The 23,525-nt window shown below is 35.0% G+C and overlaps 3 protein-coding genes and 1 pseudogene across 4 annotated transcripts; all 4 read left to right on the top strand.

Annotated features, from left to right (window-relative positions):
* Nucleotides 1-429: 429 nt before the first annotated feature.
* On the top strand, nt 430-5,216 carry LOC146941818 (protein FRIGIDA-like). The gene is made up of 3 exons (XM_085755655.1): nt 430-1,525; nt 3,828-4,000; nt 4,086-5,216. The coding sequence occupies exons 1-3, from the start codon at nt 529-531 to the stop codon at nt 4,866-4,868; spliced, it is 1,953 nt and encodes a 650-aa protein (XP_085611781.1). The 5' UTR covers nt 430-528; the 3' UTR covers nt 4,869-5,216.
* A 570-nt stretch (nt 5,217-5,786) lies between these two features.
* Nucleotides 5,787-8,176, top strand: LOC146941817 (pentatricopeptide repeat-containing protein At4g21065 pseudogene; annotated as a pseudogene). Its single transcript, XR_015032494.1, has one exon. The product of XR_015032494.1 is annotated as a pentatricopeptide repeat-containing protein At4g21065 pseudogene (transcript).
* Nucleotides 8,177-8,184: 8 nt separating this feature from the next.
* LOC146941816 (GDSL esterase/lipase At5g08460-like) lies at nt 8,185-10,598 on the top strand. The gene is made up of 5 exons (XM_085755656.1): nt 8,185-8,977; nt 9,066-9,193; nt 9,273-9,515; nt 9,893-10,148; nt 10,259-10,598. Exons 1-5 carry the CDS (start codon nt 8,716-8,718, stop codon nt 10,528-10,530), a joined length of 1,161 nt encoding a protein of 386 aa, XP_085611782.1. The 5' UTR covers nt 8,185-8,715; the 3' UTR covers nt 10,531-10,598.
* Nucleotides 10,599-16,003: 5,405 nt separating this feature from the next.
* On the top strand, nt 16,004-20,471 carry LOC146941815 (protein SUPPRESSOR OF GENE SILENCING 3-like). Its single transcript, XM_085755652.1, has 6 exons — nt 16,004-16,142; nt 16,891-17,918; nt 18,075-18,378; nt 18,524-18,768; nt 19,489-19,649; nt 19,953-20,471. The coding sequence occupies exons 2-6, from the start codon at nt 16,902-16,904 to the stop codon at nt 20,155-20,157; spliced, it is 1,932 nt and encodes a 643-aa protein (XP_085611778.1). The 5' UTR covers nt 16,004-16,142; nt 16,891-16,901; the 3' UTR covers nt 20,158-20,471.
* The last annotated feature ends 3,054 nt before the right edge of the window (nt 20,472-23,525 follow it).

The following is a 23,525-nucleotide window of genomic DNA, read 5'->3' as shown; positions in this document are numbered from 1 at the left end:
ACGACTTAACCTTTTAGTTGAATATGTTCGTCACCAGCAAACCTTCCATCCCTTGTACCATCAAGCTTGTAACACAAGAATACTCGTTTGTTCGCAGCCAAATATCGCTCCAAACACTTATGCTTCAATCATCCCCTATGCACCATCTTAATCCCCCTTTAACTATCATTTGTGAAACATATACACCCTCCGGTCACTATTATAAACAAAAATTAACATTTTAGATTCATTAATTAAATGATATATGTGGTCTATAATAAAGACCAAATACATCATTAATTGGATGAACCTAAAATGTAAATTTTTGCTTATAATGGCCATTAAAAATTAAGTTTCAAGATAAAATATTCATATTTTTAATGATATTCCATATTCTCTAAACAAAGTCCAAACGTTTAACACGACAGGTCCGTTCTTTAGGAGGGAGTCACTTGTGATCGAGTTGATGCCGCTGAGTAGAGTGTAACATGAATTTCAATTTTTAGGGTTTCATTCAAATTCATTCATCACACAGAGAACAGCGACAACATGGAAGAAAATAACCACTCCACAGCCTCCGACGCTCCAATTCCGCCGGAAAACCAACACGACGCCAATATTTCGAAATCGGTGAATGAACTCAACGATTTGTCAATTTCAATTCAAGCTTTCAAAAACAGGTACGATGAACTTCAAAATCATCTCAATTTCATTCAACACGCCATCGAAACCAGAACCAAAGAACTCGAAGCCCTAGGCACCACCACCGCCGCAAATGTAGTCACCGATAACGGTAACATTGTTCCATCTGAACCAGAATCGAAACCGAAATCAATTGCTGATGGCGAAGAAATAGAAGAAGAAGATCCTGAAGAAGAAGAAGAAGAAGAAGAAGAAGAAGATCCGGAAGAAGAAGAAGAGGAGGTAGAAGAAGAAGTAGAAGAGGTTGAAGAAGAAGTAGAAGAGGTTGAAGAAGAAGTGAAAAAAGAAGAACAACAAGAACAAAAAGAAGAAGAAAAAGGTGAGCCTCACTCGCTGTGCAAAACGATGAATAGCCGTGGTTTGCGAAAGTATATACTTACGCATCTATCTGAAACGCCGTCGCTTAAGGAAAAAATCCCGGTGGCACTGAAAAAGGCGCCGGAACCGGCAAAATTGGTGTTTGAATGCATTGGTAGATTTTACCTTCAAGGAAGCAAAGCCTATACAACAAACTCACCGATGATTACTGCGAGGCAAGCTTCAATTTTGGTTTTGGAATACTATCTGATGTCTGGCTGTGTTGAAAGTGAAGCAAAAATGGAACGTAAACTGAAGGCAGAAGCTGCAGATGCAGCGGGTGCATGGAGGAAGAGACTCGTTGTTGAAGGTGGTGTGGCTATGGCAAGTGAAATGGATGCAAGAGGTTTGACTCTTTTTCTTGCGTGCTTTGGGATTCATGGTGTTTTTAGGAATGAGGATATTGCCAACTTGGTTCGTTTGAGCAAACCTGGAGAAATCTCGCACCTTCTTCGCGTTTCTGGGAGCCTTTCTAGCAGGGTTTCAGGTATGTATTGTATACATGCCTTTGGGAATGTAGGATATATAATACTCATGGTTATGCTTGATCGTTTTACTTTACACTTTTACTGTACAATTTGAAATTTGTGATTGTGATCAGTGAAATAAGCTAGGGCATTTCATTCAAGTAAAAGTCAGAACACTGAAAACAAACTCTTTCGTGTTGAGACTTGAATGAAAACTCTTATGTAAGATGGAATCCATACTGTTGGTTTGTTTTTCATATTTTATGAAACAAGACTCTCTGTTACCAGCCTACTAACATCAGGTTCGAAATAAGTATGAGGGGACTTTCATGACACATAATTATTCAATTTTAATCATGGTCTATGCCGTCAATAGCGTGATACAGTGTCCCCCCCTCCACGGCCACGCCATTAGGCCCGTGAATCACCTTTAGAGTAGCGGTGCAATTGTGGCGCCATACTCGGTTTGATGGCCGCTATTGCAATTTTGGGGAAAATCCTGTAAAACCCCTTATTTTTGAAACTTTTTAAAATTTATTGACGGTATATTGGTCCCCCTTTGAGTGACCTAAAATTGTAACCCACGTGTTTGATCATTCAATTGTGGCCTCTCTCCATCGTCGTGCCCTCGTTCTTCTCTGCTCTCGTTTCACTATTTCTTTGCTTTGCTCGAGTTCTGCTTCGTTGCCTTGCTCTCGTTTGAGTTCTTCTCTGTTTCCTGCTCTGCCGGCATTGTTGTTCTCCTTGATCGTTCAATTGTGGCCTCTTGTTCGTGCTCTGTTTTGTGTTCTGCTGCCATCGTTGCTCTGTTTAGGTTTGGGTTTGTGCTTCTTCTGCGTGTTCTGTTTGCCTTATTCTTGCTCTGTTCTGTTTACTCTGATATGTTTTTGAGAGCAATGGCATCATCCTCCGGTTCTCCAAGTGTACCTTTAGAACTTGATTTTAATGGAATGTTATTTAGATTACATTTTGAACTTGATTTTGATAAGCATGATTGTCCCTTTAATTTTGTGTATATTTCTATTTTTGAGTATGTATGTATTCTGCTGGAATTTATATTTACTTTGTACATTGTTTTTTAGTCTTCACAACATCGGTGATCCCGCTATCCGCTATAACATTTTTGGGGTCGGTGCTACGTGGCCTCTTGTTCGTGCTCTGTTTTGTGTTCTGCTGCCATCGTTGCTCTGTTTAGGGTTAGGGTTTGTGCTTCTTCTGCGTGTTCTGTTTGCCTTATTCTTGCTCTGTTCTGTTTGCTCTGATATGTTTGTAAGAGCAATGGCATCATCCTCTGGTTCTGCAAGTGTACCTTTAGAACTTGACTTTAATGGAATGCTATTTAGATTACATTTTGAACTTGATTTTGATGGGATGTCATTTTGATTACATTTAGAACTTATTTTGATGGGAATTGACAAAGTTAATTATAATTATTAAGTATAATTGTACCTTTAATTTTGTGTATATTTCTATTTTTGAGTATGTATGTATTCTGCTGGAATATTTATATTTACTTTGCACATTGTTTTTTAGTCTTCACAGCACCGGCGATCCCGCTATCCGCTATAACATTTTTGGGGTCGGCGCTACATGCCACTATCTAGGATTAACAACATTGATTATGCTGATGTTGTATTGATTGTTACATATATGATATCAGTCCTCCTTTTTGGGCATAAATAAATATCTCATAAATGCCCACCTGTTATTTCTGAGCCCGATTCAAATTTTGGCTATAAATTACACTCCCCACTAACCATTTGTCGCAGACCATTTATTTAAGGTCAATTGAGACAGTTCCCTGTGTATAGCATACTGTTGTATTGTCTTAGACTGGTAGCTGCTTATCGTAAAATTGATGCTATATCCTCTCAAATAATCTATTTCAGTGACCTTTTTAAGCAATTGCATGGTTCTGCAGTTTATGGTGGGTTTAGAGTCTATTCAATAGCTTAATCTAAAAGGAGGAAAAAATGCTTTGGTCGTGTTTATTTTATTAAAATGAAGAAACTAAGATGAAAAGTTTCCTTGCAAAGATTCCCCCTTTATATCTGATCATTTGCTCAATTCATGTATGATGTATCTACGTTTTGGAATGCTTTCTCATGTTATTCAAACTCTAGTACCTAACCATCCTCCCCTAGACATGTTTCCAACCGTAACTAACTGAACTGGCATCCAACTATCTGATTGTACCCCTATTCCTGTTTATTCTTCTGAATCCTATCACACACCCTTAATGATTGTATGAATGCCTTTTGCTTTCTCATATTTTGAAACATAAGTTTTTCTTAATGTCACTGATTATTGTTTTGGCCACAGATATTGCTCAGGGAATGATGAAAAAGGGCAAAGTTGTTGAAGCCCTTGACTTGGCTTATACCTTTGGGTTTGAAGAGAAATTTTCTCCCCAGACAGTACTGAATTCATTTCTACAAAAGTCTAATGAAGTTTGGAAGAAAGCAAAACAAGCACGTGATGTTCCTAGTTTGCTGGTATGTTCCAATTAAGTAGCTAATTTTGTTTTTTGTTACGCTTCATAAAGGACATTGATATTTATTATATATTGATCTTTGACAGAATAAAGCAAATGGAAAATATTTATCTGATTTGAAATCGGTTGTCAACTGTTTGGAAGGTCACAAAGTTGATTTTGCAAAACTTCTTCCTGATTGGAAACTTAAGGATACAATTCTCAAATTGGAGAAAGATATTCGTGATGTCACTGGAAAAATTGAAGACAATTCAACGTCCAAGAGAAAATTGGACAAAAGCAGTGCATCAAAGAAAGTGAGTGTTCCAGACACAAAACGAACAAGGCACGCTGTGAGAGATCCTTATGTGGCATCACCTTCAGTAACTACCTTGCAAAGGCAAAGGATTGCTGGTCATATGGATGGCAGTTCATATGATAGTTCATTAACAGCACATTTTCTGGAGGGTAGATCCTATGGCTACCCAAATAATTATTCCACTGTAGCATCTGCTGCACAAATTGGATCTGTTTCAGGGTCATTACCCGAAGGTTATCTTGGAAGGGGAGTGTCAATTGGGGGAGCCATAGGTGGTCCACTTTCTGGCTATCAGAGTGATATGCCAATTGATAATGTTGGGACAACGCTGAATAGCAGTAGCTCTCTGTATAGTAGATTGCATAGTGTAGATGAAGGGGCATTATCTTACGGTAGATCAGTCGAGCCGAGTTTTGTAGGACAACCTTCATCGGCACGAGTAAATCATATGTATGGGAGAACATCTGCAGAAGGTTATGCAGGTTTGCCAGATCATCACTCTATTGGTGTTCCTAGTCACGGCGGAGGTTCTGATTTGTATAGCTTTGCTGATTCTGTATTCGATGTGTAGTCAGTCCAGGGCAGCAATTATTCTCCAATAAAACTTGTGTGTTTTGATAAGCTGGATGCAGACACCATCCTATAGGATAGTCAGCTTAGATTTTTTTTGTTTTGATATTTATAGGGAAAGACCATAGGATTAACACATGCAGATGATGACTTACTTTGTCAGCTCTCTTCAGCTGCTAAACAGTTTTAATTAAATTGCCATGGATGGTCAACGTGCCTGTAATTTTTTAAAGTTTGACTTCAACTATAAATTGCTTGTGTTAAATTATGTGCATCACTTGTATTGAATTCGTATTTGATGCCATAGAAATTATTGCAATGCACTTGTTTCACCGTTGCTTTCTTGTGTGATCTCAGCGTAGATACTGTTTCATTGTTTGCGATTGCTTTGTGGAGTTTATGGAAGTGACATAATGGTTGTATTTGTGATAATTTGCACCAAATGTCGACAGAAGTTGTGTGGAAAGCATTTGCTTGATGGCTGAAGTTTTTGCCGACATGGCTACAAATAGGACCGTCTCAAATTCGTTTCCAATGCAATATTGATGCTTCTGTTTCTTATCATAAAAAACAGATTGATTTAGGTATCCGAGATCAAGGATGGAGGCTGGGGATTTGAGGAGGTTCAACTAAACCCCTTTAACTTAAAAAAAAAAAAAATGGAAATATGCCTTTATATATTTTGCATTTCAAACTCCTTGATTATTAATTTTGCTCCATTAGTCCAAAAGGTTCAAAACTAAAAAATCTGAACCCTCTAAACTAGGATCGTGACATTGCCATTGTTCGGGATGATGTGAGAAGTTTTGTACTTGCTAAAACAGAATGGTTCTCTCTTTTATGTCGAGTGGATGATGGTTGGTGTTCAAGTTTTTATCTCCAATACATTGGATGCATAATCTTCTACTCTTCTAAAGAGGATGTTTCTGAATTTGTTATGTTTTCTTCTTATAACAAAAGTCTAGTGATTTGTTGCTATGTTGTTTTTTTTTTTTTTTTGACAAAGTAATTTGTTTTTATAGTGTCGAGTTTATAAGGCGACAAATCAATAAAAATAACTCATATGATTTAATAAAGCAAGTTTTCATATTTATTGATGATATCACTTGTGTTGATTATTAATTATATAGGATCATATTATATGTTGTAATGATCCTGGTGGAAGATGATAAGAGTGTACAAATTACACGCTACGCTGATAAAAACCGGACAACACCAAAACCCACACTCTCTCCGTTCCTTCTTCCTCACCTGCTCCGACTACCCCGCCACCGCACGCTATGCCGCCGCCGTCTTGCTTCGCCTCACTCCAAAGGACCCATTCTCCTACAACACCATCATCAAACACGTCTCACCCACCGGGGCCATTTCCCTTTTTTCCCATATGCACCGTAACTCCGTTCCCTTCGATCACTTCACTTTCCCACTCATCCTCAAACACCACCACCACCACCTTCTTCATTCTCTCATTTTCAAGCTTGGTTTTGATTCCAATATCTTTGTTCAGAATGCGCTTATCAATGCTTATGGTTCTCGTGGCTCACTCGATGTTGCAGTTAAACTGTTTGATGAAATGCGTCATAGAGATATTGTTTCTTGGTCTACTTTAATATCTTGTCTTGTTAATAATAATCTTCCAGCTGAAGCTCTTTCTGTTTTCCAACAAATGCAGATGTGTCATCGTGATATTCAAAATTCGCTTGATAGGGCTATTATGTTGAGTGTGATATCTGCGGTTTCGAGCTTAGGTGTGATTGAATTGGGTATTTGGCTTCATTCTTTTATTGTCAGGATGGGGATTGTTATGACTGTTCCATTGGGTACTGCTCTTATTAATATGTATTCGAGATGTGGGTTGATTGATCGTTCTGTTAAGGTGTTTCATGAAATGCCGGAGAGAAATGTAGTAACGTGGACTGCCCTGATTAATGGGCTTGCTGTTCATGGACGTAGTAGGGAAGCTTTGAAAGTTTTTGATGCGATGAAAGAGTCTGGTTTGAGGCCTGATGGGGCGTTATTTATAGGTGTTTTGGTGGCTTGTAGTCATGGTGGTCTTGTGGAGGATGGTTGGCGGGTTTTTGAAAGCATGAGGGATGAGTTTGGAATCAAACCTATGCTTGAGCACTATGGTTGTATGGTTGACCTTCTTGGTCGTTCAGGGCGTATTCTTGAAGCTTTTGATTTTGTGGAGGAAATGCCTTTGAAACCAAATTCTGTTATTTGGAGGACTTTGCTTGGGGCATGTGTGAATCATAATCATCTTGCGTTGGCTGAAAAGGCCAGGGAAAGGGTCATTGAGCTTGACCCACATCATGATGGGGATTATGTGCTTTTATCAAATGCATATGGTGGAGTTGGTAATTGGGGTGGTAAGGCTGGCTTGAGAAATTCTATGAAGCAGAATCGAATTGTCAAGGAGCCTGGGCTTAGTTTTGTCCACATTGATCAAGTGATTCATGAGTTTGTCTCTGGTGATCACGTTCATCCACAATGGGAGGAGATTACAAATTTTTTAGCTTCAATTATAGATACTGTAAAACTTGGAGGCTACACCCCTAATACTTCCTCCGTGTTACATGATATTCAAGATGAAGAGAAAGAGCATTGTGTGGGTTATCATAGTGAAAAATTGGCGGTGGCTTTTGTACTTCTTTATCATAGGGATAGAAGGACAATTAGGGTCATTAAGAATCTTAGGATTTGTTATGACTGTCATGATTTCATGAAGCATGCTTCGGGTATCTTTGACAGAGATATTATTATTAGAGATCGAAATCGGTTCCATCACTTTAGCAAGGGATCATGTTCTTGTCAAGATTTTTGGTAAAGCATGTTAGTTCATGTAAAAAATTCTATGTCAACATTCGTTTGTCAGCATTAATAAAGGATCCTGCAAGGTGGAACTGGGCATGGATTACAATTTTGGAAACTTTTTTGTCAGATTTATAACTATATTACGAACGCTGACAAATAAACGAGTTTATAATATTAAAAAAGGGCAACCCGGTGCACTGAAGCTCCTGCATACGCAGGGTCTGGGAAGAGGTCCACCATTTTTGGTGTATTGTACGCAGCCTTACCTTGTTTTTTACACAAGAGGTTGTTTTCAGGACTTGAACCCGCGACCTTTCAGTTACATGACAACAACGAGTTTATAATACTATTCAGAAATTAAAAATGGTAATAGTGACCGATTGTATTTAGTATGGTAAAATTATTATGTATAACAATAATATATTGACTGATTGTATATAGAAATCTGTTAAGATTCACTTGAAACTGATATAAATAATTTGTAGTGCACATTTCTCATATAGTATAGACTCGATGACAGAATTTTCACTCTCTTCAGTTTCTTTAGTTTCCCTCTTTTCTTGATTCGTCAGGCGGCAAAAGGGTTTCTTGTTGTGCGGGGTTTCGGTTTCTCTTTCGTCTTAGGTTGCTGGACTATATTGGTTCGTGTCCAGACCTTCTGCTGGGCTAGGCAATGATTGTATTCTTTTCCCAAAACTGAGTGACTCTTCTATGGGAGAGACCAAATTAATAGGCTTTTTATGTCACGTTTGAGGCTGGTGAGAGGGGTTTGAAGTAAAAGCACGATTTTAGTGTGCAGCAAGACCCCAAAAGTTAACACCGAAAGAGCTTATATCATGTGATGAATGGCCAAGCATGCCGTACAATTAAACTACTAGGAGGAAAACAGGGTGAAAAGAAATAAAATGGGGAAACACAACACTTCATTTTAGGCATATATATATATATATACCCTTTTGGCTTGGCCAGGCTCATTGCAAGACTAAAAATAAAACGGAAATTAATTTGGCTTTCATAAGACTTGAGAAAACATAATGAAAATGGCATGCTTCCTAGTGGTTTCTTTGGCACTGTGGAGCATGTTTTTGATATCTGTCTCCACATATGATTCACCAAGGGAGCCATTATTTTCTGCAATGTTTGTCTTTGGTGATTCATTAGTGGACAATGGAAATAACAACAGGCTCTACTCTTTAGCAAAAGCCAACTATAGGCCTTATGGCATTGATTTTCCAGGGGATCATCCAACTCCAATTGGCAGATTTTCTAATGGGAGAACAATCATAGATTTTCTCGGTAACCTTATTCTCTGATTACATAAAACAAGATAATAAAAATAAAAATAAAAATAAAAGAATTTTGCACTAACATTGCAGTTTTGCAGGGGAAATGTTGGGTCTTCCTTATCTACCACCTTTTGCAGATACCAAAGTACAAGGTATTGACATTTCCAGAGGAGTAAACTTTGCTTCAGCCGGTTCTGGGATACTTGATGAGACGGGGCGAAATCTGGTAATCCCTGTGCTAATTAGTTTGTGTTAACTGGAACTGTTTTTTATTGTGTTTTTATGAAACTGTTATGTGGCCACAGGGAGAACACATTAGCTTTAACCATCAAGTGAGTAATTTTGAAACAACACTAAGTCAGATGAAGACCCTGATGGATGATAAGAATTTGAGTCAGTACTTGGCAAACTCATTGACAGCAGTGATCATTGGCAATAATGATTACCTCAACAACTATCTCATGCCTGTATTTTATGGTACTAGCTTCGTGTATAGCCCAAAAAAATACGCCGAGATCCTCATTGAGGCTTACAAAAACCATATCTTGGTAAAGTTACTTACCTTATATTCTTGTAGAAAACTTAGTGAGTATTTTGATTCTTAAAATTGTAGTGGGTAGACAGTGTATTTTCCCAAAATTAATGAATTTTAAAAATGATATGTAAAAATGAAAACCTTCAATCACATTAGTCCTTTTGAATTAATCAATCTAGTCATTGAAATTGTTTCAAAGGACTAATGTGATCGAGTGTTCTCAATTTCAAACACTATTTTAAAATTTCATTAATTTGACCACTATAATTTCAAGACTATATTAGTGATTCACTCAAAATTTGATATATTCTAGTAGTCCGATGTAAACATGTAATTTTAAAAAATGTTATAGAAAGCACTGCTGCTATACTACTGCTAAATATGTTACAGGCCCTTCGTAATTTGGGACTGAGAAAGTTCTTACTGGCAGCGGTTGGGCCACTCGGTTGCATACCGTATCAACTATCCAGAGGCATGATCCCTCCAGGACAGTGCCGTTCCTATGTCAACAACATGGTTGTCTTGTTCAATACTTTGTTAAGATCTTTGGTGGATCAACTCAACACAGAGTACACAGATTCAATTTTTGTATATGGTGACACTTATAAAGTTTTCAGCGAGATTGTTGCGGATCCAAATAGCTATGGTAAGAAGCAAATGTCCTTCTATCTTAATAATAGTATAATAAGAATATGGTATACTATGATCTGGTCATGATGTGTTTGATATAATATGATGATTGTGATTCTACTACAGGGTTCAGTGTAAGTGATGTAGCATGCTGTGGTTTTGGAAGGAATAAAGGACAGATAAATTGCTTGCCAATGGCTTATCCATGCTCAAATAGAGACCAATATGTGTTTTGGGATCCCTTCCATCCAACCCAAGCTGTGAACAAAATTATGGCTAGTAAGGCTTTTACTGGACCACCCTCTATTTGCTACCCAATGAATGTGTATCAGATGGCACAAAAGCATTTACCATCTGCTCAAAACAATGCCTCAATCTCGTCTAATTTATTAAAGTAAAAATTCTGTGTAACGTTTTGATGTGGTTGGTTATAATATGAAAGTGGCTTTTGTTGTGGTCAGTTATATATGAATGACTACTCAAAAAAAAAAAAAATTATATATGAATGACTGCTCAATGTAAAACATAATAATGATCCTATTGCAAAACCTTCAAAAAAAAAAGATCCCATTGGCTATTGCAAAAGTCTTGTACCGGTACAATAATTAACTAAAATTCACTTGTGTTCCACCAAATTTATATAGAATTTATGTGAATTTTAACCAATTAAAAAGAACGTGTTAAAAACTGTATTAAAATGTGTGTTGTTAGCATTCCTCATTTGATTTTGTTTTAACTAATTCATTTTGAAGTAGTATAATACTAGATTTGATTAAAAGTAATCTATATTTTTATTAATGAAATACCATCTTCTTTTTTTTTGGTTGATAGGTAAAATAACAAGAGTCATTGGAAACTCATACATATAAGTGAAAAAATGGAGTTAAAACCCCGGTCATGCGTTCGGCCTAACAATTTTAAAATTTTTATCAATTGAGTTAGAACTTGTGGTCCGTAAATCATCTTCTAACTAAGACCAATGAAATTGTCTTGTGTATGATTTATAGAGGAGGAGTGTTATGGACACTCTTTTTATAAACACTCTGTCTAACATCCACTCTCTTATTAGATGAAATTTATGTGGATACCGCACTTTGGAAATTGATCCCACATATAAGATGAGACCTACATATGTTTCACTCAACAAGAGAGTGACCGTTAGAGAGAGGGTTCATAACATTTTTCCTTATACAATAAATTATAATCAATGTTTTATAATTTGCTTCAAACATTTATTTAGGATATATTGAAAAATCACGATACTAGTAATTTACATATCTCTCGTTAAACTAATTAATTAGTGAACGAATGTCTTCTAACTAATTGACGAGTGAAAAGTATTATTTTTTGTTAGAATAAATTTAGGGTGAGGGGATGGTGTCTCCGTTCAATGGTATAGAAGACATTCAAACTCAAAAAACACTTATAAAAATATTTACATTTAACTCACTTAAAAGGCAATAACGGAGCTCGAATCTGAAACATTCGGGGTCAAGACTTAAAATAGGTTAAAATGATGCATATACGATGGAAAGAGAAAAATGATTTAAGGACTAGATACACATTTTACCGACATAAGAGACAAATTTAAAACTAAACAAACTAAAATAATTAATCTGATTCAAACGTTAGACATCAGAACATCACAGTGTATTTAGTCTTTAAAATACTCTTTAGGTGCATAAGATTGTTTTATTTATTTTGAGAAAATTTTAACGTGATATTTTGAGAATATAAAGTACATACTTTTTTTTATTTTTTTTAGTGGTGACCGGGATTTGAACCTCAGACCTTTGCATATATTATATTATGCATTGTCCATAGCAACTGAGCTAAGCTCACAAGGACTTACATTTTCAACTTTTAATTTTATAATAAGAATGTTAGCAATGCTGGTAAATATATATTCACCAATAAGAAGAATAAAAAGTAACTCCATGTATTTGTTGGACTTCTTTAAAATAAAATATTTGTTGGACTTAAATATATAAGTAAAAATTGTATCATCAAACATAACTTATGTGATAGGGACGTCGTGCTAGGATTCAAAGTTAATTCCTCACTCATTCATAGATGTGAATTAGACAATATATTATTTGTTAATTATTATAAATAAAAATCTACGTTTTAGATTTATTTAATAAATGATGTATATGATATATAAAAAATACCACGTACATTATGAATTGAATAAATCTAAAATTTAGATTTTTACTTATAATAGGTTACTTGAAACAAAAAATATAAGTAAAAATCAACTATTCTATCCACATTTAATGTTATTTTTCTAAAAATACCATCATATCAACTACTTAGTGATGTGAAAGGGTAACCATTAATTATGAGTAGTTTACTAAATGCATTTTTTTATGAAAATTAAATGAAACTCACTAAAGATAGCCATTAATTATGGGTATTTTTTGTAGGACATCCCTATATTTAAGCATTCATTTAACTTTATTTTTATCTTTAAATGTAAACTCCTTTTCAAAATTACTAGATGCTTTTATTTATTTTTTTCCTAAACATACCCCTAATTAATACTACTAACTTGTCTTGAAATATGAATAGTCAAATTTAATACACATAACAACCTCTCCATTTATAAAAATAAATGGAGGCTAGCCGTCACCCCTTTCTTCTTCTTCTTGTCAGAGGTGTGATTTAGGGTCAATTTTGACCCAAAAATCACCCCTCTGAGTTGTTTTTCCTTATATCCTGATCGAATAAGTGATTTCACATATTTTATGTTTTCTTTTGTTTGTTTTTGTGATTTCGTCGTCTCTGCACGACTCTGTTTGTTTTGATTTTCCGTCTTTGTGAGGTGTGTTTTTTATTTCCGTCTTAGTGCGGTGTTTATTTGATTCAGGTTGAAAGATTAGCTTTGAGCAAGTGCAGATCCGATCAATGATAATGACTTTGGCGTCATCAACGTTGCAGATCCGGAGACATGAGTATTCCAGAGACTTGAATATAGTCATATTTGTAGGCATAGATACTTTGCTGTTTTATGCTATTAACATGGATGTTGTGAGTTTGTTCACATATTCATCCTTTTTGTTTTTAGCGAATTTGGATTTGTATTGTATCAATGTACTCTATCAATTTGAATGAATGAATATCGTTTATTTTTGTCAAAAAAAATTAAAATAAATGGAGGATGCAATTTGAAGAGAGATAGAGACAACTTTTTAAAGGTTGAAGAAGTGAAGAATTTGAGATTTAAACCCCGTGTCCCCTGTCAATAATGTTTCTGATAGCTACTAACCGAGTTACATTTACGGGACAACCAAATATCATCCTTAATTAGCGTGAAAGTAGGTAATTTTGCTTATCCTCAAGTCTGAATGATGTTCTATTGAGCAAGTCACAATGAAGGTCGAATGAATTTTATTGGTAAATGAAAAATTTGCATTCTAAAATTGTAAGGATCGATCTTTTACTCCTCAAAATTTGGAATTGACAAAAATACATTGGTCTTGAATAACGTTGGACAACTAGGTCCTTATGTTAACTTGCAATGACTAGTTTTACGACAAGTTATGCAATTCATGGGTTAATTTTCTAGTAAGGGATATAATGTAGAGACCAATTTAAGGATAAAATCAGATACTAATTAACATCAAGTTGCAAATCATTTTTTTTATCTATTCGCAAATTTAGGGGGTAAATGTCCCATCCTTATAATTTCAAATTTTTTTTTGATGATTTAATAGAATTTTATTCTTCTGGCCTCTACTCAAACAGCAGCGGTGAGGAGGAGAGGGGGATATAAAACGGGAAGCTCAAAGATCATGAGGTAAGACCTCTGTATTCTGTTCAACCCTAACTTTATTATTTATTTGGTCTACTTTGTTCAATTCATTAATAGATCAGTAAAGATGGAAAACCTGCAAGATACAACACGACAAGAGACATAAATGATATAGAGGAACATTTTACTATTTTAGAGTGTTGATATACTTGTATATAGTAATAGTCAAAGTTGAAAATTAAGAGAGACTGTTTTTTATTTTCTTCTTTTGTCAAGGGTTAAATATATATTTAGCTTGTATAAATTCAAATTTTCGTTTTAGTTTCTTTGAAAAAAAAATTCTTTCACATTTAATCCCCTGGACATTTTTCTTTAACAATCTTAATTCCTATAAAAATCAAAATAGATTGGGATGTTATTAAATATATATTCCTATGATGAAAGGTATTTATAAAAAATCAGCTCAAAATTTAATTTACAAATATAAATTTATATTATTTTGATTTCTTGAACTATCGACGCTTAAAAGGTTCATATTTGTTGAACAATTCTAAATTTTTGCAAAAAAAGATGTTCATCATTATATTCTAAATGAGTTAAAAAAAAGTAATTCAAAGAATTGAAGCATGCACATGAGTTAACTTAACAACATGAACTAAATTTAGTCATGAAAAAAAAATACCGAGAGGCCGAAAAAATTGAAAAAAAGGTTTCATTTTTTTTTTTTGAGGGATGAAAAAAGGTTTCATAGATCGCAAACAAAAATTGAAAGCTTTACAAAGACTAAAAAATATATTTAATGGAGATATGAAGAAATGGAACACATGATGTTTTTGGCATGTGAAAGGTGGTATGCACAATTGGTTTAGAAATTTAAAGAGTTGAGGCCTTATGCGAATTTTGTTATGGATGAAATTGGCAGATAGTTTTATGAGCTATAAAACATGTATATATGATTGTGACTTTGCGGTGAGTGGAAGAGAATGAGAGTAAAAATTGGTCTCACCGTATTTTTTTTTGCCACATAGTCCTCCCAATGGACATGAGAGGTGCTTTCAACGAGAAGGAGCTTGAGTTTGCTTGTTTGAAAATGAGATCAAACTTAGTTGCAAGTATGAGGACTATGGAATAGTTTTTCCTTTGCTAATAGAGCTTTGAAGCTCACATTTTCTAAACAGAGCAATGGAGGGCAATGGAAAATGGAATGTGAGAGAAAATTTTATATAAGTATTTTGATGTAAATGGCTAAGGATGAAATCAATACGCCTACAAAATCCAATGAACATGAAACTTGGTCCATCGTAAATTTAGGGTCGGTCTTAAAATTTTTAGTGTTCTGAATGAATCAATATAGTTGTGCCATTTTACTTATTTAAATGTCTTTCTTATTACATCTTTTTAGTGCAAAAGATTCATTCATAAATAAGGTTCTCTAAAAGATATCAATAGAATTAATCAATGTGGGTTAAAAAGAAATATATGTATATATGCTACTAAATAAAAATAACAATTTTGGTGCCCTGAGTAGCCGCCCATTCCACCCATGCTCAGGGCCACCCCTGCATAAACTACGTGACTCAATTCTTTACCCTTGAAGTCACCATCACTGAATAAAATATTTTCAATCTCGTACACAAATAGAACTTAAGTCGGCTTCTTTGAAATGACTCAAAACTTGATCAACAAAGACGAGGATCGCAAAGAAACCATTTCATTTTCTAATAAATCTTCAAACCTCACATTTTCTAAAAATAGCAATGAAGCAGGGGTAAAACCAAAGACGAGATCGAATATGGACCAAAATGATTTGTTATAAACGAGTTAAAATAAAATCGACAGGCCTGCTAAATCCAATATACGCAACCCGACCCATCGTAAACTACATGACTCGATTCTAACCCTAGAAACCACGGCACCAACGGCGCGCATAAATACCATTTTTTTCTTTTTATCTTTGACCAAAAAAATAATGACAAAATACCATTTTCCTTTTCATCTTTTACCATAAAAATCGTACTATAGTACAAAAAATTAAATCAGATTTGAACAAAATTTGAAGTCCGGCACATGAAAACCCCACCTGCTATAAAACCACAGTCTCATTTTCTCACCATTTTGCATTTTGTCCCGAATTTCACGTTTCATCAGTTGGTCACTCACACTCCTGTCATCACTCTCGCTTTCTCCGGCAGCGCGTAGCTCTCAACCGCCGCCGTTCCTCCGACTTTTCTTCAGCCGATCTTCGCAGAATCACCGGTTATTCCTTCCACTCTCGCTGATTTTCGTTTCTTTCACTCTTTCTTTTAAGCTCAAACATGATTTTTCTTTGTATTTTTTTGTTACCCACATTGTTTTTTGGATGATGATTCTGTGTTCAAAGATGGTGTTGTTTGCGTCTTTTTCATGCTTCTGTTATTTTTTTTGCTCAGAGAATGAAAAATAATAGTTAGAAAATAAGAAATGAAATGAGGTTTTTCTGTTGTATTATTTCTTTGTTGTGGTTTCAGTGATGATTTTCATCATGTTTTGTTTTAACTGTGTTTTGATTGATTCTGATGAAACAGTGTATAAATAAGCTAGGTTTTGTTTATTTTCCTCTTTAGTCTTAGTTTTTTTTTTTTTCTTGATGGCAAGCTTCGTTTATCTTCAGATTTAGGTGTACTAGTGTATTTTACACTGAAACTAAAATATTTTTTCTGCATTTGGTTCATGTGAAATCATTGCATACATTTTTTTGTTGGCTGTGTTGGTCTCTAACCTATGTAGCATTGTGTTGAGATTTAACCTTGGATGTTATCTATTTATCTTGTGTATTTTTGTGTTCTGTCTCAGTTTGTAACGTAGCGTTGATTATGCCGTTTATTTGAGTATACGGGTGGGTGGATTTGCCCTTTGTTTGTTGTTTTTATTGATGAATAAAGTTGAGCTCCTTCTGTGTTATTATGTTTTAATCACTTAACCCTAGTATTAATGATTGACTGATAAAAGTAATGATCCTGAACAGGGTGCACAAGAATGAGTTCCAGAAGAGGTGGTAGGCCCTTTACTGCGGCTGGCAATGATGATTTTCAGTCCAAGGGAAAAGGTGTATCTCAATTTGATCCCAAAACTGAGCAGCTGGCTCAAGGTATTGCTGATGTTAACTTAGGATCTGGACAGGATGATGGGCCATGGGAGACTTATTCAAAGAAATCGAAAAACAGAGGTGGTGGAAGCGGTGCTGCCAAACAGCGGGGTCCTCCAGCCCATGGTTCTAATCCTAGAGCATGGGGAAATGCAGATGTGGCTCAAAAGCAGGGCGTGTGGAATAACAGTGGAGCTGGAAGAGCTGCTGGAAACCCCTGGCAGACACCAAATGCTGGTTATATGAGACCCGCTGGTAGAGGCAATGGAAGGCCCCAGCCAGCCACTGGTGGATATGGATACAATGTGACTTCTAATCCCATCATTCCTCCTCCTCTACAGGGTGGCTGGAACTGGAAATCAACTCATGCAAGGAATGAAATTGTACCAGAGGAGTTTGAACAGAAGAATGATGGAGAAGAAGATGATGATGATGATGAGGAGGAGGACGACTGTGATGATCTGGAAGATACTGATGATGATCTAATGAGTGATGAATATGATTCGGATGTGAGTCAAAAGAGCCATGAGACACGGAAGAAGAGCAAATGGTTCAAAAAGTTCTTCCAGAATTTGGATAACCTGACTATTGATCAGATAAATGAACCAGAGAGACAGTGGCACTGTCCAGCTTGTCAAGGTGGTCCTGGTGCTATTGATTGGTACAGAGGTCTGCAGCCCCTGATGAATCATGCTAAAACAAAGGGTTCAAAAAGGGTGAAGGTTCACAGGGAGCTTGCTGTACTTCTTGATGAGGAATTGCGTAGAAGGGGCACTACAGTAGTCCCAGCTGGGGAAGCATTTGGTAAATGGAAAGGTTTAAAAGAAGAAGAAAAGGATCATGAAATTGTTTGGCCTCCAATGGTTATGGTTCAGAACACGCAGCTTGAACAAGATGAAAATGATAAGGTATAGCTATATTTCTTATTTGTATCAAATGCTGGATGATGAATAAACTAGCAATATCATTTTGTCATCTTGTATTAATAGTGCAAAAACTTTCATAACAATCCTAGAACATTGCTGGATTTAGTGTTAGCTTGAGATTTTGTTTTGTTTATTTAGTGGACAGGTATGGGCAACCAAGAGCTTCTTGACTATTTTAGCTCTTATGCGGCAGTAAGAGCACGGCATTCATATGGCCCTCAAGGTCATCGAGGGATGAGTGTTTTGATGTTTGAAGCCTCAGCTAGTGGTTATCTGGAGGCAGAACGTCTGGACAAGCATTTTGCTGAGCAAGGAACTAATAGAGAAGCTTGGTTTAGCAATCGCCGAAGATACAATTTGTTTCTCCCTGGTGGCAATCGACAGCTCTTTGGATACATGGCAACTAAAGACGACCTGGAGGCTTTCAACAGGCATTGCCAAGGTTCATTCTCTTCAGTTATTTTTTCTCTTTATACTTTCACTATTTAGGTTGTTTGATGTCTACCAGTTGCAAGTTAACCAAGCCAGAATGATGGAAGTAAAGCATATACTGAAATGTTCCTCTCTCTTTTAATCTGATTCTGTAGGTAAAACAAGACTCAAGTATGAAATGAGGTCCTACCAGGAAATGGTAGTGCACCAAATTCGACAAATGAGTGAGGACAACCAGCAACTTCTTTATTTGAAGAACAAGATGGACAAAGAGAAGAAACATTCAAAAGCTCTTGAGGAATCCTTTGGTATAGTGACCGAGAAGCTGCGAAAGACAATGGAGGAGAATCGCATTGTGAGGCGGAGAACAAAAATGCAGCATGAAGAAATAAAAGAAGAGGTAACATTGACTTCAGACACATTACTTGAAGCATATTAGGTTTACTTTTTATTACTTAATTTACTGTCCGTATAAAATTATTTGTGGACAATCAAGTTTGAGTTAGGATATGGTTCTGCTTGGCTGTTTTGTTGAAAAGTTTTTGCTGTTATTTATATTTGTGTAGTTCATGAATGGATAAGATAAAAATATTTTTGTCACATTCTCATTTTCTTCTCATATGAGATGTATTTGCCTGCAAAAATGTGATTTGTGTGCCCATTAATCTCCTCCACTCTGACTTTCAAAGTAGACTAGCATTGAAATTGAGATAGAAATACAGATACTGCCATGAAATGTTTAGATGCTGCAGTTGTTTTGCAGTGCTTTAAAATGAAAGCAGAGTCTTAGAAAGATTTGGATTTGGGTTGAGTACTTATGTTTTGTTGTAGAGGTTTGATCCATACTATTGATGAACCAGTTTGTGTTTATTATAAATCAATCAGATAATTTCTCTATCATGTGTCCTGGTAATTTCAGATAAGTTGTTCACGCTTTTAACAATAAAATGCTTAACCCATTTTATCTCTTGAATCAGAATTGTTTTGTTAATTTTGCAAAGTTGGATGTCCATCCACATTCTCCCTTATAGGTTTCTTGTCTTAAATTTTCTTCTATTTCTTTTTATGTTTCTTATTGTTGTTACTTTTTCTCACCATTTTCCCTGTTACTTGATGGAAGATGTATGAACAAGAACGATTCTTCAAGGAACGGATCAGTAGCATCCACGATAAAAGAAATGCAAAGGAAGAGGATTTCGAGAGGATGCAGCAGGAAGAGCGTGAGAAGGTGAAGAAGACAACTACTGGTCCTGCAAATGCAGAGGAGGAACGGCGACTCAAGTATGAAATTTTCTTTCGTTAAGACTGTGTTTTCTATCCCCTTTGACTAATGACCTCCCTATCCACATTACAAGCTAGTGCATTTCAAATCTTATCACATGACACTAGTTTAGATGGTCAAAGAACTAGTTTAAGAAGAGAACCTAATTTCACATGACACTAGTTTTGTTTTATTAAGTGCTCAACGCTTTGTTTTATTTTTAAGTGCTCAACACATGTACAAAATTTTATTGGCAATTTATGGAGATTGTGATATTTTTATATTTCACCGAATTGCAATGAATTTGATCTCTTTGGATGTAGGGTGGAGGGATACCTAAAATTTGTCGAACTCCAGGACAAAGAAATGGAGAGCTTTGTCGAAGAAAAGGAGAAGCTCAGCCAAGCCCATGAAGAGAGCATTGCTGCTATGAAGAAGAGGCACTGGGAGGAAGAGGTGGAGATGGAGAAGAAGTTTGATGAGGACTTGGCCAAACTCATGGAAAAGTACTCCCCATCTCACCAGTAGAAAAAGTCCAATGGTCTCTTTCAGTGGGGGGTATTACACAGGTGCATGTTTATAAACACAGGCAGGAAAATAGAAAGACAAAATGAATACCGCTGAAACATTAGGTTTTTTGAAATTGAGAATTTGGAACTCAGGATGTTTTTAACTTGAAGTATTGCTCCTTGACACTCGCGGTGTTGCAAGGTTTTAGTTTGATTGACCTATTTTTACAAATTGCGAGTTGCATACCCTTGTGTATGGGGTGCAATTGGATTATTAGATATTTCTTATCAGCTGATTTTACAGTAAATGTTTGCAAGTATATTATTTCTCAACTGCTAATTACTATCAATTTCTTTGAAAGTGATTCCCTTCCATTACCTCAAAAGGGATGCCGTCAATACTTGCTTGATAGATGAACTTAGTTATCTTGTATGCAGACAACATTTGTTATAAATGCTTGGTTGGCCATGCAGAGAGATGCTTTGGCCCATTGATTTCCACTTGCTGTGGATGTAGAAAAATGGGAGCAAAGCGATAGCTCCAATCCGGTGTGGTATATGAGGTTGTCTAACAGGGATGTAGTCAATATTGTGTCAAAATTGGGTATTAAAAGGTGGTAAAATCGATTTTTAGTGAAACCAGAGTTCAACTTGATTTTGAGTGATTTAACTCATGGTGAAATTCATGAAATCGGGTACAATTGAGTTAACTCATGGTGAAATTCATGAAATTCATAAAAAAGTTAACTCATTTTTTCTTGGGGTTTGTTTTAGATTATTTTAACTTTGGATATTGTTTTAGATTATTAACTCATTTTTTTTTAGATTATTATAACTTTAGGAATTTATTAAACTCGTTTTTTTGGATGATTTTAGGATTTGGTTGGGTAATATATGTTTGGCTAAATTATATATTTGATCCCTTAACTTATTTACTATTTTCACTTGGTCCCATAATAAATTGTTGTTACTTAGGTCTCTTAAGAGCACTTTCGTCGGTCAAGTTGGTTAATATGTCTTGAGGATCAACATTCTAAATTGTCCACCGAATACCTCATTTATTTCGTAACTCTTGACCATTTGATTTTTTTGACAAAAAAACAAACTGTTGGAGCTGTCAGGGATTTAATAGTGAACCTCAAACATCTAATTTATTTTTACTTTTTGTCATCTTCTTCCTTCACTCCGTCATCTTCATAGAACTATTAGGTCTTTGCTATTGTGTTATGAACAATCCTAATTAGTGAGAAAATAATACAATAAAATATTTGAAACTATAAAAATGAAATGGAAGATGATCGAACAACATATACATTTTCACCACTTCACGGTGAACGACGAAAACCAGTTGTTTTCTTCACAAAGAAGGAAAACCACGCAAGGGTAAGAGCACACAGTCCTTTGTAATTTACAATTTCAAATGTTTTTTATTATTCTCTCTATGATTAGGACTGCCAACAATACACGCAATGAACATATATCATCACAATCTTGGCCATTCAAATGTTATAGATTGTGAATTTATTATTTTTGACTCTGTTATTGATGGAACAGATCGTTAAATTGTTTTGCAATGCAGTCTTATTTTTATTTATTTTTTGAATACGATTTACCAACCATACGATAAATTGGATAATAAACTAAAGTACGAAAGATTTAAACAAGAAAATGAAGATTGCACAAAAATATGACATTTGAGTTTTTGACAGTTTTGACTTAATAAGGAATGGTGGTTGTTGTTTGGAATAGTTACATGCTGCTACATATGGTTCTTGTGTTTCATATCAACATTCTCATAACAATTAACGTTTTTCCGTATAATAGAGTCATACAAATATTTTGCTTTTGAGGGTCCATTTGGTAGTTACGATATGATATGATATTATATATAGTTGTATAAAGATATGAAAGTATCTTTTACCAACAAAAAAAAGATATGATAGTACCAAAAAAGGATATTATAGGATAGAGTTAAGATAAACATTATCGTTTTTTTTTAAGGAAAGATAAACATGATTTTATCATGTATTTGATGCAGGGACGGACCTAGAATAGTTGAGTAGTGAGGGCAACATATTTTTTTTTAGGGAAACACACACACACACACACACACACACACACACACACACATATATATATATATATATATATATATATATATATTTAAGTTTGTGTGTATAATATTTTTTTAAAACATAAATATACATCGTAATTATTCTTGATAATATATATTTATAATATTAGTCAAAATAGGTATATTACTTATCTTTTATAAATGGACAAAATGACAAATAACTAATGAAATCCACACACCTAAGTGGAGAAGCCGAGGTTCGAACCCTGATCACAACTTCTAATCTAACAATTTCGATATTTTTCAGTTGATTTAGGATTTATAGACAAAATATGTATATTACTTTGTACATATAATATTACATATATAACTTTTTTTAGCTAAAATAATAAGGAAAATGAATACAAATAGTATTACTTGATTTTCTTCCCAAAATGTAGTGAGGGCCCAGGCCCACAATGTGTGCAACCTGGGTCCGTCCCTGTGATGCACAATAATAACAAATAAGATAAAATATTATTATGTGTTTGGTACACACTTGATAATGGCATGATATGACATACATAATTTATTAAAATGATAAAATCGTCCTTGTGAAACAATACCATATTTTTTTCTTCAAATTAAGTTGCGAAATATAAATTTTATAAATTAAGAAATACAAAAAATAAAAAATTATGTAACACTAAAATAAATTACAAAATAAAAAATGGCATACACATAAGTAACACTAAAATAATCGTAAAGAACAAGAGAAGTACTAGTAACACTCTTTCTAACATTTAATCTCTTGTTTGATGAAATAATCGTAAGAAGATTTGTGTAAATTCCACCATTTTATGTAAGATGCTTTTTCAAAATACAAGGTCATGCACGTTCGATAAAAAAACACATAAAATTACCAACAAAAATAATTATTATAGCAATGACTTAACAAATGCAAGGCGATGAACATCAACATAGCCCTAAATATGCAAACAACATGCCACATAATATTTTGTCTTTTTTGGTAGTGGACGGGGTTTGAACCCCAGACCTTACATATATTATGCATTGTCCATACCAACTGAGTTAATCTCACGAGGACACATAATATTTTGTCTACTACAACAAAAACGCTCTTGTTCCGTTAACGCAATTTTCTTCAAGTCGTTTAAAATGTTTCTTGAATCATCAAACACATCTTTACCAACTTCGAGACGATTTAAAACTTCAACCAATCTTACCAAGCTATTTTTAGCAAATTTCCAAAAATCTTTCCTAATTGAAATGTACCGTGGAAAATTAAATTTGCTCCTTTGTTTTTTTTTTCT

Source organism: Medicago sativa, chromosome 3, assembly GCF_051527215.1.
Source record: "Medicago sativa cultivar Bolivia chromosome 3, Bolivia_mono, whole genome shotgun sequence".
Classification (NCBI taxonomy): Eukaryota; Viridiplantae; Streptophyta; class Magnoliopsida; order Fabales; family Fabaceae; genus Medicago; species Medicago sativa.
The sequence above is the reverse complement of the archived record's forward strand: the minus strand, read 5'-3'. Positions and strand labels throughout refer to the sequence as shown.

Excerpts from the sequence above, each read along its gene's own strand:
- LOC146941818 (XM_085755655.1), top strand. The coding sequence starts at position 529 with ATGGAAGAAAATAACCACTCCACAGCCTCCGACGCTCCAATTCCGCCG. Across the intron at positions 1,526-3,827 it reads CCTTTCTAGCAGGGTTTCAG|ATATTGCTCAGGGAATGATG; the intron begins GTATGTATTGTA and ends TTTTGGCCACAG. Across the intron at positions 4,001-4,085 it reads GTGATGTTCCTAGTTTGCTG|AATAAAGCAAATGGAAAATA; the intron begins GTATGTTCCAAT and ends GATCTTTGACAG.
- LOC146941816 (XM_085755656.1), top strand. The coding sequence starts at position 8,716 with ATGAAAATGGCATGCTTCCTAGTGGTTTCTTTGGCACTGTGGAGCATG. Across the intron at positions 8,978-9,065 it reads AACAATCATAGATTTTCTCG|GGGAAATGTTGGGTCTTCCT; the intron begins GTAACCTTATTC and ends GCAGTTTTGCAG. Across the intron at positions 9,516-9,892 it reads CTTACAAAAACCATATCTTG|GCCCTTCGTAATTTGGGACT; the intron begins GTAAAGTTACTT and ends AATATGTTACAG.
- LOC146941815 (XM_085755652.1), top strand. The coding sequence starts at position 16,902 with ATGAGTTCCAGAAGAGGTGGTAGGCCCTTTACTGCGGCTGGCAATGAT. Across the intron at positions 18,379-18,523 it reads TTTCAACAGGCATTGCCAAG|GTAAAACAAGACTCAAGTAT; the intron begins GTTCATTCTCTT and ends CTGATTCTGTAG. Across the intron at positions 18,769-19,488 it reads ATGAAGAAATAAAAGAAGAG|ATGTATGAACAAGAACGATT; the intron begins GTAACATTGACT and ends ACTTGATGGAAG.